The sequence below is a fragment of the Peromyscus maniculatus genome, chromosome 14 (assembly GCF_049852395.1).
Source record: "Peromyscus maniculatus bairdii isolate BWxNUB_F1_BW_parent chromosome 14, HU_Pman_BW_mat_3.1, whole genome shotgun sequence".
Taxonomy (NCBI): domain Eukaryota; kingdom Metazoa; phylum Chordata; class Mammalia; order Rodentia; family Cricetidae; genus Peromyscus; species Peromyscus maniculatus.
Genome location: NC_134865.1, coordinates 73,038,034 through 73,054,486, shown reverse-complemented (window position 1 = coordinate 73,054,486; position 16,453 = coordinate 73,038,034). Strand labels below are relative to the sequence as shown.

At 42.4% G+C, this 16,453-nt stretch overlaps 1 protein-coding gene and 1 pseudogene across 11 annotated transcripts in view; one reads left to right on the top strand and one right to left on the bottom strand.

The window, feature by feature from the left end:
- LOC102917890 (cation channel sperm-associated auxiliary subunit beta-like) overlaps positions 1–16,453 on the top strand; it is a 189,370-nt gene that overhangs the window by 52,260 nt on the left and 120,657 nt on the right. For all 11 annotated transcript variants that reach the window (XM_076551253.1, XM_076551255.1, XM_076551254.1 and 8 more), the window contains one exon: positions 14,908–14,968. In XM_076551253.1, coding sequence (XP_076407368.1) covers positions 14,908–14,968 — 61 coding nt within the window. The remainder of the gene's footprint in view (positions 1–14,907; positions 14,969–16,453) is intronic.
- On the bottom strand, positions 1,036–10,296 carry LOC102916665 (chromosome-associated kinesin KIF4A-like; annotated as a pseudogene).

Here is a 16,453-nt window from a genome sequence, read left to right as displayed (position 1 = left end):
GACTACTTGGTCACAATTTGTCTCTGTCCTCAGCAATGGTTATTATAATATCCTAGAATATATAAAATGCTACATCATCATGGTTTGATTTGCATGTCTTTAATGCTGTCTATCAATTCTTATGCTTATTGGCCACTTAATATCTTATTAGGGGAAATGGCTATTCTGATTCCTTAGGGTCCATTGTTAATGGAGACTTTTATGTTTTCATAGATAATTTATAGATGTTATTTATATATGAGTTTGCTCATAAGATATGTAATAGGCAAATATTTTCTTCTCTATGGTTTATATTTTCACATCATCCAATACAAGAAAGTTTTTTTTCTTTTGAGGACTTTTTGTTACTTGTGCATTTTGTGTCATGTGTAGAAAAATCATCTCCTGATCCAAGGTCTTAAAAGCTTACCCCTATCTTTGTTCCAGGATTCTATAGTTTTTGCTTTATTTTTTGCACTTTGAATAACTTTGTTGTCCATTTTTTGTATACTACAGTACATAAGAGTCATTTTTGGAGTAGCTGTGGTTGATTTATTTAATGTTGACAAAGGAAAACAATTTGGGGGTCCTGTTAAAACATTTAAAATACAGACACAGTCAGGACAGGAATGATCTCAGCCCAATTCCTGAGGTGGGGTGAAGGAGTTGAGCCCAGCCTCTATCTGGAACAGGCTTCTCCTTCAAGCTAAGACAGTCTCAAGACAGGAAGATCCCAGCCCTATCTCTGTGAGCAGACAGCATTGAGTGATCACAAAGAAAGAGCTGCATTGAGTGAGGATTGGTTCCTGAAGTGTCCCTTCAGGGTCTTCTGTAGGTGGCTTCAATTCTGAAGAAGAGAATAGTGGTCCTGGGTGGGTGTCTGAAAACAAAGAGCCAACATCCAACAAAGGTCCTCTTTCTTAGAGGAACACTGTGTCCCTTTTTCCCAATAGGAAAAAAACAAAAATCCAGGGAAGTCATTAGAAATAATCTTCTCTCCTGCTGTACCTTTAAAGTGACTGCCAGGGAAGATGAAGAGAAGAGCTGACTACACTCTCAGTGGGGCTCTTCTTTGGTAGGAGAGCAGCCAGAGAAGAAGCTGCTGTTGCTGGCCAGAGATCATTTCTTCTTCCTTTGGCCTTACTTTCTTGGGATTCTGTTGCTTTGTGTTTTGTGTCTGGGAGGTCTAAGGAAACGGCAAGTGCAGTCTTCCTTAACAGAACCCAATCCATATCGCTCATCTCTTAGGATTTTGGTATTGGGAGTGGCACAGATGGAGTTGAAGAAGCTCAGTCCTGGGGTCACCTCTGTAGGATCCTCCAGTTTGAAGGAGCTTTCAGGATCCTGGTTCCACTCAGTAGTACCCAAGCTGTCTTGTTCTTGCTAGTGGTTCTGGCATTTTGTGGGGTCACAGCCACAGGCCACACTGCAATCCAACCCTTGTTTCCTGCACCCATAGTGTTTGTTACTATACCATCCTCTGCTGGAACACTCTTGGATGGTCTTCCTAAACATCTTAGACTGTTTCCTTGGTTTCCACTCTTCATCATTGGCCTCACCATCTTCAGACTCATTTACAGATTGCTCTGAAAGATATGTTAGATACTCAATGTCTATGCTCTGTTCCAGGAACTTGTCTCCAACACGGAATGGTTTGGGTGGAGGTGGAATGTAGTCAACGGAAGAATCTGGAGATTGAAGGTCATCCTTAGGAAGATGAGATTTCTGGCCTTTTGCACCTTGAAGGATGCAAAGTTTCTGTCTCATGGCTTCATTCTCTTGGAGAAGCTGCAGCTTTTTTTTCACACAGTTCTTCCATTTTCCTAAAATCTTCCTCCTGACACTGCAGTGTCTTCAGCAGCTGCTGCTCCTTTCCACTGATCGACACCTCCAGCTGCTTCTCTGCTCTTTGGCTTTGCTGTAGCTGACTGAGAAGGTAGAGCACCTTCTCTTGGTGCATTTGCTCTACCTTGAGCAACTCAGCTTTCCGTTCTGTCTCTACCACAACAACATGACTCTGCTCCTCAACCAGCACCTTCTGCATTTTAGAATAGCCATCCTGGCTCTGTTTCAGGTTGTTTTCAAGCTTGATGACCCATAGTTTAGAGGATAACAGCTCTCCAACCAAATATATTAGGGCACATTTGGCTTCCAGAATAGTATCGATATTCTCCCAGTGTCGTTTTGACCTGTCTTCACTTTCTGCATCCTGGAGCTTTTGCTGTAAATCAGCAATCTGAGTACTCCTGAGTTCCATTTCAGACTCTAGGCTTTTAATCTGCTTTGTAATAGAATCCTTTGGCTCTGAAGCAGGACCACATACTTCATCACTAGCAAATGTGCTCCTCTGGTGCTTAGGGGGTGGGTTCTCCCCAGGTTCCTTGTTTTCTTTAAGTTGACCCACAGCCAGGGCTAGGATCTTTCGCTCTTCAAGAAGGTCATTTAGATGATGTTTGACTTCCTCAGTACTGACCATAACTTCAATTTCATTTCTAAGCCAGTTCTTCACTCATGTTTCTGTGCCTTCTGTTCCACAGCTCTGAGTTTCTTTCTGTTTATCTGTGGCTTCCTGTTGCTTTTGGAGGGCATCCTTGAGGCGTTTGTTGGTTGCTGCTGGCTGCCTCTTCAGTTTTACTCCTGAGCACACTGGACTGTTTCTGGAAGTCTCTTTCAAGTCTGAGCAGCTTGTATGGCCTTTTACAGTCTTGTTCTTTTAACTGGATTACTTCTTTGTCCTTTGGTTTCTTCTACTGTTTAGGCTTCTCAGCATCTTCCTTTATCTGACACACTAACTTTACTCACTGGGTTTTCATCATCTGTATCTCCAGAGTCAGTTTGGAGACAGTCTTCTCAGTGGATTCTCTCAGTTTCAGAAGCTTGGACTGTTCATTTAGTTTCTTCTTCAAATCAGCTATTTGAGCCTTCAGCTCTTGTAGACATTTGTTGTAATGCTCATTCAACGTGGCCTGGTTGACATCCTTCTTGGTCGCCCAAAGTTCCAGAAGCAATTGTTCCTTTTCTTACTGCAGACTGCTGACTTCTAATTCTAGACTTTTGATATTAGCCTCATACTGGCACTGAATGGGCTGTTGTTGGCCACCACTGAAAGTTATCTTCCTAGCTAGGGCCTCTTTTAGTGCAAGAGCTTTATTCAACTCAGTGAGTTCCTTAGACATCTGAGATTGATGTAGAATGTGCTGTGTGGTGAACGCATCAGCAGACCTACTAGTCTCTGGACTGATGACCACCTGACCATCTAGTTCCACTGCCTATTCAGTGGCTGCAGCTTGGAAAGCAACAGGTTTTGTCTGATAGATGAATAACAACTTGTTGCAGACTATAAATTATCTCTACATTTCTATTAATTCCTGGTCTTCCAAAGTCTCCATTAGCTTTTGAAGATCCAGTTTACAGGCTGCATGATGCATGAGCTCTGGTAGCTTGGTGTTAACTTTCTCATTTTTTTTGTTCTGTAGCAATGATCCTTTCCAATATCTGCACTCTCTGACTAGCTGCCTCAATCAGAACATGACTTAAATTTTCATTCTCTCCTACCAGGGACTGGTTCTTTTTCCATCAGAGATTGGAGAGTCTCTGATGGTTCTACATTTATAGATCTATGCAAGCTACCTGCATGATCCTGTAGCAACAAGACCTGTAGCTGATGAAACTGATGCTTCAGATGATTAAGTTCAGTATTAAGAATAGATTTGTTCTTGATTTTTCTAGTTCTGTCAGCACAGTGTAAACAGTATTTAATGTTTCCTGTAGACTGGGGTCAGGAGGACTCATACAAGCAATCATCAGAGTGTGCCTGTTGCCTCCCAGAGAATCTTGAAGCAGGCAAGTTAACCTGGAATCTCTGTAGGGCACAAAGCTACCCTTTTTGCCATCTCCAAGAGCACTGATTACATTTCCCAAGCATAGGAGTCCTCCATTAATATGAATACCCTCTTTCAGGCGGTCCCCTTCAGCCTTGGTTTTCTTCTTTCTGATCCAGCAAGATCTACAAGACACAGCTTAGATGAAAGCTGCTGTTCTTATCAGTTTTCTTGCTTTGCCTTATGGGAATTGTGAAGATGGCATGAGATCAGGAAGACTGAATTCATAGCTGTGGCAGCCACAGTCCTAGAGTTGTTTCCCTGCTCTAAAAAGGAAACTGAGGGGCCACAGTGGCACCATACAGGACTTCTCCTGCCTCCAACCTCTAGAGGCCTGATTTTCAGTTAAGTTTTGGTATCTGTTTAGTTCTCAATTTCTGTTTCAGTTTCAGTTTCTGATGAGGCAGGTGAAGGAGATATTGCATACCAGGCATGATTCAGCACTTATAGCACCAGTCAATCAGAAACATTAGTGTGGCTGCTACTTGTTTAGACAATCATGTTTAGGATGACCTAATCCCCTCCTGGTTGTCTATAAAAGGAGCCTTCGAGCTTCTCTGGAATTCATCACCATTTTGTTGTGTGGCTGACCCCTGCATGCAGGAATTTTTCTCTCAAGAAATAAATTGATCTTGCTTTTGCATATGTGAATGGTGTTCTTTTTTGGGTTGATCTGCAAACTCTAACTTTTAGGGGCTCCTCTGGGATAGGCACCCCCCCCAAAGACCCCCAACACATTGAATGTTTAAGGAACTGGGCCAGTAAATGAGAGTTCTCTGTCTTTGTTCATTTCTGTTATATGTAACTTTGTAACTCTCGAGCCAATCCTGGAGGCTGGGTGCAACAGGCAGACATACTAGTGGTACCTGCACCAGGTGGTTCAAGAGACATCTTGGACCCACTAGAGGAGGACTAGGTCCTATTTGAAATTCAAGTGGGACAGAGCAGGTTGCTCCTGCCAGACAGGGCTTGCTTATAGTAAAAGAGGTTTTCATTCTGATTTCGGCTCCTTTTTTGTGTGTAGTACTGGTATATTGTCTGATGTGTTGTTGTCTTTCTGTGTTTTTGTCTTGTAACTACTTTTATTCTTCTAGAAGAGATGGGGCAGACAAATTTGATCTCTTTGAGCCTTTTACTGAACTACTATAAGGACTTCTAGACTCAAGCCACTAACCTAGGACTTGTTGCCCAGAAAGGAAAGCTCTCTAGCTTTTTCAGGAACAAATGGCCAACTCTCAGTGGAAGATGGCCTGAAGAAAAAATGTGAAGCAGAGACTGGGCAATAGGCACTGTCTACAAAAAAGACCATTATACCTACTACAAAAAGCTGGGACACTGGAAAAATGAATGCCCTGAACAACAGTGCTCAGGGACCAAGGTACAAGAGCTGAGAGAATTGAGTGATTAAAGGGGATGGGGCTTGGCCACCCTCCCTGAGCCTTGGATAACCCTAAGAGTGGAGGGGAGGCCCACTGTCTTCCTAGTGGACACAGGAGCACAACACTCCATCCTAAAACAACTTCTGAGCCAAATGTCCCCAAAATAATCACGGGTACAAGGGGCCACAGGAATGAGCTGATATTCATGGATTACCTGAAGATCAGTAGACAAAGGGAAGGGACTGGTAACCCACTCCTTCATGGTCATTCCCGAGTGCCCGTACCCCTTGAGGGACCTGCTGGCCAAAGTGGGAGCTCACATCCACTTTGAAAGGCTGGGATCATGGTAACTGACCAAAAAGGGGAACCCCTAAATATCCTTACTATGGCCCTTGTAGATGAGTGGACGCTGTTTACAGATCTCTCAGAATGGGAAAGATATGAGGAGGCAAGGAGCTTGCTATGATAATGGCTTCAGGAAATTCTCTAAGCCTGGGTGGAGATTGGAGGGTCAGAACTGGCCAAACTTGCCAAAATGGCCCCCTGTGGTGGTACAACTGAAGGCCAGTGCTATGCCAGCCTGCATCAGGTAATATCCAATGCCCAGAGATGCTAAGCAAGGGATTGCCTCCCACATCAGTTACCTGAGGACCTAGGCACCCTTGTCCCTTGCCTGGAATACACCCCTGCTGCTTGTCAAAAAGCTCAACTCCACTGACTATAGGCCTATCCAAGACCTCGCAGAAGTAAACAAGTGGATAGAGGACATTTATCCCACTGTGCCCAACCCATATACCCTTCTTAGTACCCTGCCACCTGAATGGGTTGTCTATACAGTACTAGACCTCAAGGATGCCTTCTTCAGCTTGCCAGCCAGTCAGCATCTGTTTGCCTTTGAATAGTCGAATCCAAATGACTGGTTCAATGGACAACTGACCTGGACAAGGCTTCTCCAATGATTCAAGAATTCCCCCACTATTTTCAATGAAGCCCTCCATGAGGATTTGAGTGAGTGTAGACAGGCCTACCTGAATGTGGATGACTTGCTGATTGCTGCAGATTCTCTAGAAGGCCTGTGAGACTGCTACTGAGGGATTGTTTAAAACTATGGGGACTCTGGGGACCATGTGCCTATGAGGAAACCTCAGCTCTGCTAGATTGAGGTAATGTCCCTGAGGTACCTACTCAGGGTGGGTAGAAGATGGCTGTCAAAGGCAAGAAAAGAGACCATTCTAAGAATCCCCCAGCCCACTAAACATCATGAGGTGAGAGAATTTTTGGGGTCGGCTGGATTCTGTAGGTTTTAGATACCTGAATTTGCTCAATTGGCTAGACCATTATACAGAGCAACCCAGTGCAGAGAGATTTCCCTAGAATGGACTGAGCAAATGGAAGTAGTCTTCAACAAAATCAAAACAGCCTTGCTAGAGGCACCAGCATTGGTCTTGCTGCTTGTCACAAAGCCATTTCACCTATATATGGATAAAAAGAAAGGGATAGCCAAAGGAGTCATAACCCAGACTCTCATACCTTGGAAGAGGCTAGTGGCCTATTTGTCAAAGAAGCTAGATTGGTGGCAATAGGATGGCTCCCATACCTCCACATAATAGGGGCAACAGCCTTGCTGGTCAATGACTCAGACAAACTGACTCTTGGCCTGGCCCTTATAGGTAACCACACCACATACTAAAGAAGGGGTCCTCAAACACCCACATGATAGATTGCTGGCCAATGCTAGGCTGACTCACTACAAGACTTTGCTCTTTAATCCCCCCTAAATCCATTTTACCTCCAATATTGCTCTCAACCCAGCCACCCTACTCCCAGACCCAGACCAAGATAGCCCTCTACATGACTGCCAGGAAATTTTGAGCCACCCACAAGGCACAAGGCCAGACCTTGGTGACTCACCTTTAAAGGAGGCCAACATCACCCAATACATGGATGGCAGTAGCTTCATGAAGGATGGCACCAGGTATGCATGGGCAGCAGTGACTATGGAAGAGGCAGTTGTCTGGACAGAAACCCTGCCTCCAGGTACCTTGGCCCAAAGGGTTGAACTAATGACCCTAACCAAGGTCTTACAGACAGTGCAAGGGAAGAGATTTTATATAGATATAGATATAGATATAGATATAGATATATAGATATATAGATATATAGATATAGATATATAGATAGATAGCCAACATGCTTTTGCCATCTATAAGTAAAGGGACCTCCTGACAGCAGAAGGAATGGCTATCAAGAACAAGCAGGAGATCCTTAATCTCCTGCAAGTCATATGGCTGCCCCCCCAAATGGCTTTCATGCACTGCCTGGGTCATCAAAAATGAGAGGACTCTATTTCTAAGGGAAACAAGAGGGCAGATGCAGCTACACAAGAAGCAGCTTTCAGGTGGCAGCTGCCCTGATAATCAACATGCCTTAACTAGCAGCCCCAACTTTGCCCTAAAACCCTGCCTATACCAAGAAGGAACTTCAGAGGATTTGAACTTGCATCATTGCCTACAAAAAGGACAGATGGTATAGGACTCCTGATGGGCGTAATATCCTCCCTTCACATTTTGCCAGCCAGTTAGTCTGGCAGACACATCAAAGTACTCATTTGGGGGCTAGGAAAATATAAGACCTGCTAGGAAGAGCAAACCTCAAGGTATTTGAACTGAGACCAAAAAAAGGAGGAAGCTGTAGCCTGCTGCCCAACATGTCTGGTGAATGCCAAATCAAGCACAGGAGTGCCAATGGGAAGCAGAGAAAGAGTAACGTGGCCGGGTGCAAAGTAGGAAATTGACTTCATTGAGGTGAAAGCCTGGGCTCTATGGCTACAGGTACCTATTGGTCTTTATAGATACCTTTTTAAGAAAGACTGAAGCTTACCCTACCAAAAATAAGACCCCAGAAACTTCTAGAAGATATCATCTTCCAGGTATGGACTTCCTGTCTTATTAGGCTCAGACATCGGACCTGCTTTCATTTCTCAGTCTTGTTCCAGGTGCAGAAACAGCTTTGGCCCCAAATACATGGTGTCTATGAGAAGGCACCTCTGTCTGCTCCTCACAGGTTTCCAGCCAGGGGACTTGGTGACAAGGAGACCTTGCAGCCTGGCTAGAAGGGACCCTACACCATCATTCATTCCAACAACACAGCTGTCAAAGTAGATGGGGTCCTCGCCTGGATATACCAATCCCATGTGAAGCCCATAGATCCACACACTGACCCTGAGGACTACACCCTGGAAGAGACCAACCCTGGAATGTGGAGAATTGTTACACATCCACAGGACCCTCTCAAATTAAGAATCCAGAAAGTCATGGAACCAGCTTAGTGATGGGCTTGCACCTATGCTTCCTATGCTTCGGTTTCCTTGGTTTATGTCTGCTGGGGTTTTCCAACCAGGACCTTGCAGGGTGCCAAAATCCCCATAAGCCCTTTAACAGTTACCTAGAAGGTCATTGGCACAGATGGGGAGATCTTGAATGAAACCTCCCACTCTGCCCACTTAGGGGACTTGGTTTCCTGATCTGTACTTTGACTTGGGGGCCCTCTTAGCAACCTATTATTCTGATTCATGAATGCGACAACATTTCTACCATTTCTATGTTTTCCCAGATATAATCTGAAGACTCAAAAGGGGCCCTGTGGGAGAGGAAGGAAGAGACTATTTCTGTGCCTTGCAGAGTTGTGTCTCCACAGACCACACCTGGTGGAAGGCTTCTAAGAATGGGGACCTTATCAAACTAAAAAGGGCAAGTGAACCACCCTGCCAGCCACTCAGGTGTTATCAAAGACTCTATGACTCTCCTCAGAAAAAGCAACAGAATGAGGGATGAATGAATCTCTATTTAACTGGTCACCCTAGACTTTGGTATCTGCCTTGGTGGGTCCCTTGGTCCTTCTGATGCTGGTCCTAACTTGTGGACACTGTATAATCAATGCTCTGGTCAAGTTTATCAAAAAGATTTCGATAGTACAGCTGCTGGTCCTAAGACAGCAGTACAAACCACTAAGTCAGGACCTGGTAGGCCCTGACGCAGAGTCATCCCTAGGATTCAAAATGAACCACTACTCAAGGAGGGAATGAGAGGCCACAGTAGTACCATGGTGGGCTTCTCCAGTCCCCAGCCTCTACTAGGTCTGATTTTCAGTTAAGTTTTGGTATCTGTTTAGGTCTCAGTTTCTGTTTCAGTTTCAGTTTCTGATAAGGCAGGTGAGGGACATACTGCCTATCAGCCACAATACAGCTCTTATAGCACCAGCCAATCAAAAACATATTAGTGTGACTGCTGCTCGTTTGGACAATCATGTTTAGGATGACCTAATCCCCTCATAGTTGTCTATGAAAGGAGCCTTGGAGCATCTGAGGGGGTCGGGGGGTCATCACCATTTTGTTGTATGGCTGACCCCTGCATGCAGGAATTCTCTCAAAAAATAAATGCTCTTGCTTTTGCATATGTGAATGGTGGTCTTTTGTGGGGTGATCTGTGGGCCCGAAGAAAACCATGTCAAAGGCAGCTGGAACCATCTTCTCCATGAGTCCCACAATCTTTACTCCTGTCTTGGGATTTTTTTCAGATATGTATTTGAGAAGCTTTCTCAGGAGGTGAGCAAAAAGGTCCAAAATTTCTTCATTGCAAATCTCCAAGACACTCTCAGTGTAAACTCAGAGTCTCTCTCTTCATCCATTTCTTTAAAAAGAAGCTGTATTACCCTAGGAATGATGCTGATGGTTAGTTCATTGTCTTGGTCTGTACTATATGTACCTCCCATAGAATAGTTTTTTCCAGAGCCAGTCTGTCCATAAGCCAGGACAGAGGCATTGTGACCTTTAAATATGCCTTCACGGGGTGGTGCTACTGCTCTGTTGAAGACCTCCTCCAGTTCAGTGAAGGGGTCAAAATCGTAGGTAAAGGATTTACTAGTAGCAATCACCACCTGAGTCTTCCCAGGCACAAAGGACAGGCACATCCGACAGCCCTCACCAATCTCTTTAGGGACCAGAGGGTAGCAACACAAGGCCACTCTCTCACAGGAATTCCCTTTATCTCTTCTTTCATGATCCTAGTTGAGCATCTGCTCAAACTAATCACCCTTCAATTGGTCTTCTCTCTCTCCTGGCCCCCTCCCAACTGGAGTTTTAACTTCTGTTTCTGCCAGCCAATCAGAGAGCAGGCATCTGTGGGCATGGCCCAAGAGTGCTACAGTTATTGTTTTGCGTGCACTCCAGCACCTTACATTGAGGAATGCTGTGGGATGGTATGTATGTCAAATTGTTCTGATTGGTCAATAAATAAAACACTGATGGCCAGTGACCAGGCAGGAAGTAGGTTGCCAGGCAGGAAGTAGGTGGGACAAGGAGAGAGGAGAATTCTGGGAAGCAGAAGGCTGAGGGAGGAGACATTGCAGCCACCGCCAGGACAAGCAGCATGTAAAGACTCTGGTAAGCCACCAGCGATGTGGCAAGGTACAGATTTATAAAAATGGGTTAATTTTAAGATATAAGAACAGTTAGCAAGAAGCCTGCCACGGCCATACAGTTTGTAAGCAATATAAGACTCTGTGTTTACTTGGTTGGGTCTGAGCGGCTGTGGGACTGGCGGATGACAAAGATTTGTCCTGACTGTGGGCAAGGCAGGAAAACTCTAGCTACAAATGGCGCCCAACGTGTTGGCAAGAGTTTCTACCTTAAAACTGAGAAAAGATTCTAAAATGGAGCTAAAAACAGCTTCCTAATTGTCTCTCTCAAATGAGCGGCAGCTGACGGTTTGAGCTACTGGCAGGTTCCTAGCGTGTGCGCTTGACCTGCAGTATGGTGGGAATTAGGCCTCGGCAAGTGGCACATTAAGGTGTGTGGTGGATTTAGCCTTTGCTAGTACAAAACAAAAAAAGAGGTTTCTGGGCTACACGCTGCTTGGATAAAAGCATAGACCCAGGATGGCTCCCAGAGCTGGTGGAAAACGTACTACCGCCATGTTGGGAAGCTGAAGTGGGCAGAGCCAGTAGCCACAGCGCCCTTTCAGGCTTAAAAGGCTGTGGTTTAAAGCAATAGGCTCAAGGTAATATAAAACATAAGCCACGTAAAGATGGCTACCACACAGAGAATCTGGATTATGTTCTCTTTGATATTTGTAACTGAAGAAAAACATTTGATTGCAAAAGCTGTTGAGTTATGCCGAAATGTATATTTTAAAGGTACCTTGACTTCAAAATTTGGCTATAAGGATATGTTGCTTTGGAAAAGAGGCTCTGCTTTTGTTTCTACAGAAAGCCAGAGGCTATGGATTTGTTCCAGATTAGGATACATCAGGTTTCACCAGCCAAGACCCCCTGAAAGGTCTCCAATGACACCATGGCCCAGATGATCCAACATCTAGAATTGTTTCAAGGCAACTGGCTCAGATGATACAGCCTCATGGACTACTCCATGATCCTTAAATTTTCTTTGTGTCCCCATAAGATACAGCACCCCCATCCAGCAGGAAGTAGTAAGAGAAGCTACGCCCAAATTCCCAAATATACCAAGCTGGCTTTGTAGATGTGTAAAAGTTAAGACCTTCCTTTTTAAAAAAAAGAAAAGGGGAAGTGCTGTGGGATGGTCTGTATGTCAAATTACTCTGATTGGTCAATAAATAAAACACTGATGGCCAGTGACCAGGCAGGAAGTAGGTTGACAGGCAGGAAGTAGGTGGGACAAGGAGAGAGGAGAATTCTGGGAAGCAGAAGGCTGAGGGAGGAGACATTGCAGCCACTGCCAGGACAAGCAGCATGTAAGACTCTGGTAAGCCACCAGCGATGTGGCAAGGTACAGATTTATAAATATGGGTTAATTTTAAGATATAAGAACAGTTAGCAAGAAGCCTGCCACGGCCATACAGTTTATAAGTATTATAAGCGTCTGAGTGATTATTTTATACGTGGATTGTGGGACTGCGGGGTTTGGTGGAACCTGGAGAGAAGCTCTTCAGCTACAGAGGAATGTTGTTTTTTCCTGATGGAATTGTTTTAGCATCTCTGTCGAAAACTACACTACTGCTTTGATCTGTGATCCTAACCCTTATGTTAATGCCACATTGTCTTGATAGCACGGCATTGTGCTAAATTTTGACAAAGCCTCAATTCACTTTTCTTCAATTGACTGCTTTTTTCCCAGTCTGAGTCCCTTTGGTTCCCTAAGTTTTAGGATAACTGTGCCAGTGACTACAAAATAGTCTCCTGAGATTGTGTTCAATATGTAAGTAAATTGGTTAATATTGCCATTTTAATAATGTAGAGTTTCCAAATGATAATTATGTGACATCTTTGCATTTATTTAGATCTTTGGTTTCTGCCAACAATGTCATGTGGTCGTCAAGAGTATTCCTTTTACATTTGTTCCATTAAATCTACTCCCAACATATAATTTTCTTTCGTTTTTTAATTTTGCTAAACATATTGTGAGTTCTAACATATTTATTAGTCACCTAAATTTCAAAAGATAATTTTTCCAAATGTACCATTTTTCAGTGGCTTAATTTTCTTCCAGAATTTGGAACATTCTAAAGTCACATGGCATTATTGTTTCTAGATAAGAAGTTAGCTTTAAATTGCAGTCATTCTCTCTGTATGTACTGTGTTATTCTTCTCTGCACATGTTTACATTTTTCTCTTTGTACTCTCCTGACTGGGTATCTGAGTTGCATATTTTGTGTCTGCCAAATTTTGAAAGTCTTCAGTAATTATTTCTGCATTGTTTTTTGCTCTTTTGTTTTGTCTTCTTCTTGGGACTCTTAATTTTAGAAGTCTTAGAAAGCAAGATATTGTCCTACAAGTCTCTAAAACTATTAAGTTTCTTTAGTCACTTTCGTTTTTTTTTTTTCTAAATTTGACAGATACATGAAAATATAAAATCTGTATGTGTAAGTGGGGTATCAGATGGTATTTCAATAAATGTACATATTGCACAGTATTTGCATTAGATTAAATTACTTTCTTCTCAAATAGGTATCATGTTTGTTCTTGTTTTTGTTTTGGATTGTTGTTTCTTTTATTTGAGATAGCATCTCATGTCTTATGGTAAATATATTAAAGTCCTATTTTTTTTTAACTTTTTGAGATACATAATATATATTATTACTATCTCCAGCCATGCTACTGCTTCCTTCTCTTTTATGATTGAGTCAATTGTATATCCCTGAATTCCCTTTTTCCTTGTCTAGTTTATTCAATCTTCTATTGAGGCTACTTAGTGTTTATTGTACTTCAGTTGTTCTACTTACAGCCTTATTTTTTCCATTTCTTTTCCTTTTTTTTTCCATTTTATTAAGAGATTTTCTATTCGTTTTACATATCAACCACAGATTCCCCTGTCCTCCCTCCTCCCAAATCCAGCCTTCCCTCCCCAACCTACCCCCTACTCCCATCTCCTCCAAGGCAAGGTCTCCCCTTGGGAGTCAGCAGAGCCTGGTACATTCAGTTGAGGCAGGTCCAATCCCCTCCTCCTAGCACCAAGGTTGAGCAAAGTGTCTCAGCATAAGCACTGGGTTCCAAAAAGCCGGCTCATGCACTAAGGACAGTTTCCATTCTCACTACCTGGGGGCCCCCTAAACAGTTCAAGCTAAATAACTGTCTCACTTATCCAGAGGGCCTAGTCCAGTGCTATGGGGCCTCCTCAGCTATTGGTTCACAGTTCATGTGTTTCCACTAGTTTGGCTAGTTGTACTTTCTGTACATACTTTTTCCAATCATAGTCTTGATATCTCTTGCTCATATAATCCCTCCTCTCTCTCATCTATTTTCGTTATGTCTTTTCTACTCTGTTTGGAATTATCTATGCATTAATTTACTGGGACAGTTTCCTTCAGTCTATGCACAGATTTGTAAAAATAGTATTTAATCCATTACCTGTTAGCCAAACTGAGTCAACTGACTGTCTACATTTGCCCCTATAATATCAGTTACATTTGCCTATTGTCATTGTTTTGTTTGAAAACTGGACACTGTAGGTAATATCTTGTGGCAACTCTGGATTCTGGTTCTTCTAAGAAATTTTATTTTTAACTGCTAGTCTGAAAAACAGATAATTTCCTTGGTTAAAAAAAAAGAAAAGAAAAAAAAACCTGCAAACTATTTTACCTGTAGTTTTGATTATCCTGCTAGTTTTTAGCTTCCACTGCTTTTTCTTTTTAGAGCTGTTCTGGGAGTGTTCTCTACATTGGTGTAGCAGGAGTATTTAGACATGTTTTCTATGTAAATTTCAGAGCTCCCCATATTTATTGCTCTTTTGTTCCTGGGATTTCCCTCTTAAATTTCCAAATGCTCTGCCAGCCCCATGACTTGACTGTGACTTATCTAGTCAGTAATGCATTAACTTTGTGCTTGCTGGGCTGTTCCAACATGTGGGCATAAATCTACAAACAATGATGCAAAATATCCTTGAATATGTGTGTGTGTGTGTGTGTGTGTGTGTGTGTGTGTGTGTGTGATTTTACTCATATGTGACTGTAACATGGGAAACATCCCTAACAGTGAAATTTGCTATTGAAAACCTTTTATCTATAAGTGGACCATATGTATATATATTTGGATATTTTTGACTAATTTTATTTTTAAATTATTGGGCAGGATATACCAAAATAAGTGTTGTTATTAATGTTGTAAAATAATGTATGCTGATTTCTTCTTTCTTCAAGTTCAACAATCGGGCTCTTTGGTTCATTGATATTCCTAGAGAAAGCATCACAGTAAACACAGGTAAGAGGGATCTGAAGTAATTCTTGTACTCATGGGTCTGTATTTGCCAAATTTAGCAAATAAAAGCATTGAGTTAATGTAATAAATCACATCTTATCTCATGTGTCATGTGACAGGTATTTCCTGGGGAGATGCAAAACACATGTGTACTCACCCCAGAAAGGGAGCCAGCAGCAGACCGAAGTAACATTTTGGTCCATTTTGGGGAACCACTGAGTTTTTTCAGGGGTTTCCTAAGCAAGTTGTGAGGGGTTCCTCATGAGGAACAGGGATAACTCAAGTGTGGCTGCAGCACCAGAAAGCTCACCCTAACTTGGGTTGTGACTCCCCAAACCTGCAGCCCTGTAGATTTCTACAAGCCTGCTGCAGCTCCACAGTTGGACATCTCTCTTTCCTGGGATGTCTAGTCAGTCTCTACCCTCTGCAGCTGTTACTCCCCCTTACATAATTGGGTGGAGGCATGCAAGAATCTTCCACAATTCTGTTCTGGATTTGTACCCTTTGGTTTACCTACTGAAACTGGTGAGCCAAGGCTTGCCCCCTTGAGGAAATGTTTCAATTTGGAGAGAACATTATAATTTGGAGGAATGTTCCATACAACATCATATAAATGCCCCCATATAGTTGTGTGGGACGTACTAATTATTATTTGTGGTTTATCTGAAATTCAAATTTAACTGGGTATTTTATCTGGCAGTCTTACAAGTTGTGTGGGATAATATGTTTATATTACATAGCAATATATTTTTATACCATGCTTTATTTAAAACAAACTCATTTTCTAGAAGTTTGAAATTGTAATATTGAGAAAATTGGGCCTTGATATATTTTATTGAAGTGGAATTAATCTGAAAATGTTACAGGATGTAATATGTGATGTATTATTTTGTTATGGAATCTACTCATAAGTGGTATGTGGAGGAACAACATCACATACTGCTGTAAATACCCAGAGGGAGAAGAGGAGGAATATCAAATTCCAGGAGTTGGGAATATTGAGCTAGTGGACCAAATTAATACCTTTTCAGTCATGGGATATACTCCCATATGTGAAAAATGGTGGGACTCTTATGACATATGCAAAATAAATACTGAATTAATTGTGCCTATAGAAAATAAAAGTATTTATTTTTTTTATTTCATTTTTTTAAAATTTCAACATCTCCCTGCCTTAGCCATCATAATTGCCTATAAGCCATTCATCTAGGGATGGAACATAATTCTCCCTTCAAAAGTTGTCATGTGGACTGGTGCTGTTATTTATTATTCAGATTTGTTTTGGCAATTATATATTTGAGATTTCATGAGTGCATCTTTCCTGTCATATAGAAGATGCAATCTTGCAAGTAACATCCTGGTCCACTCTAGCTCTCACAATCTTTCCACCACCACACCAGTGGTTCCACAAATGTTCTCTGAGCCTTAGGTGTAGGAGTTGTGTTAGACATGTAGCTGGGCACTCTGTGTGCAGCCAGAAGTTTTCCT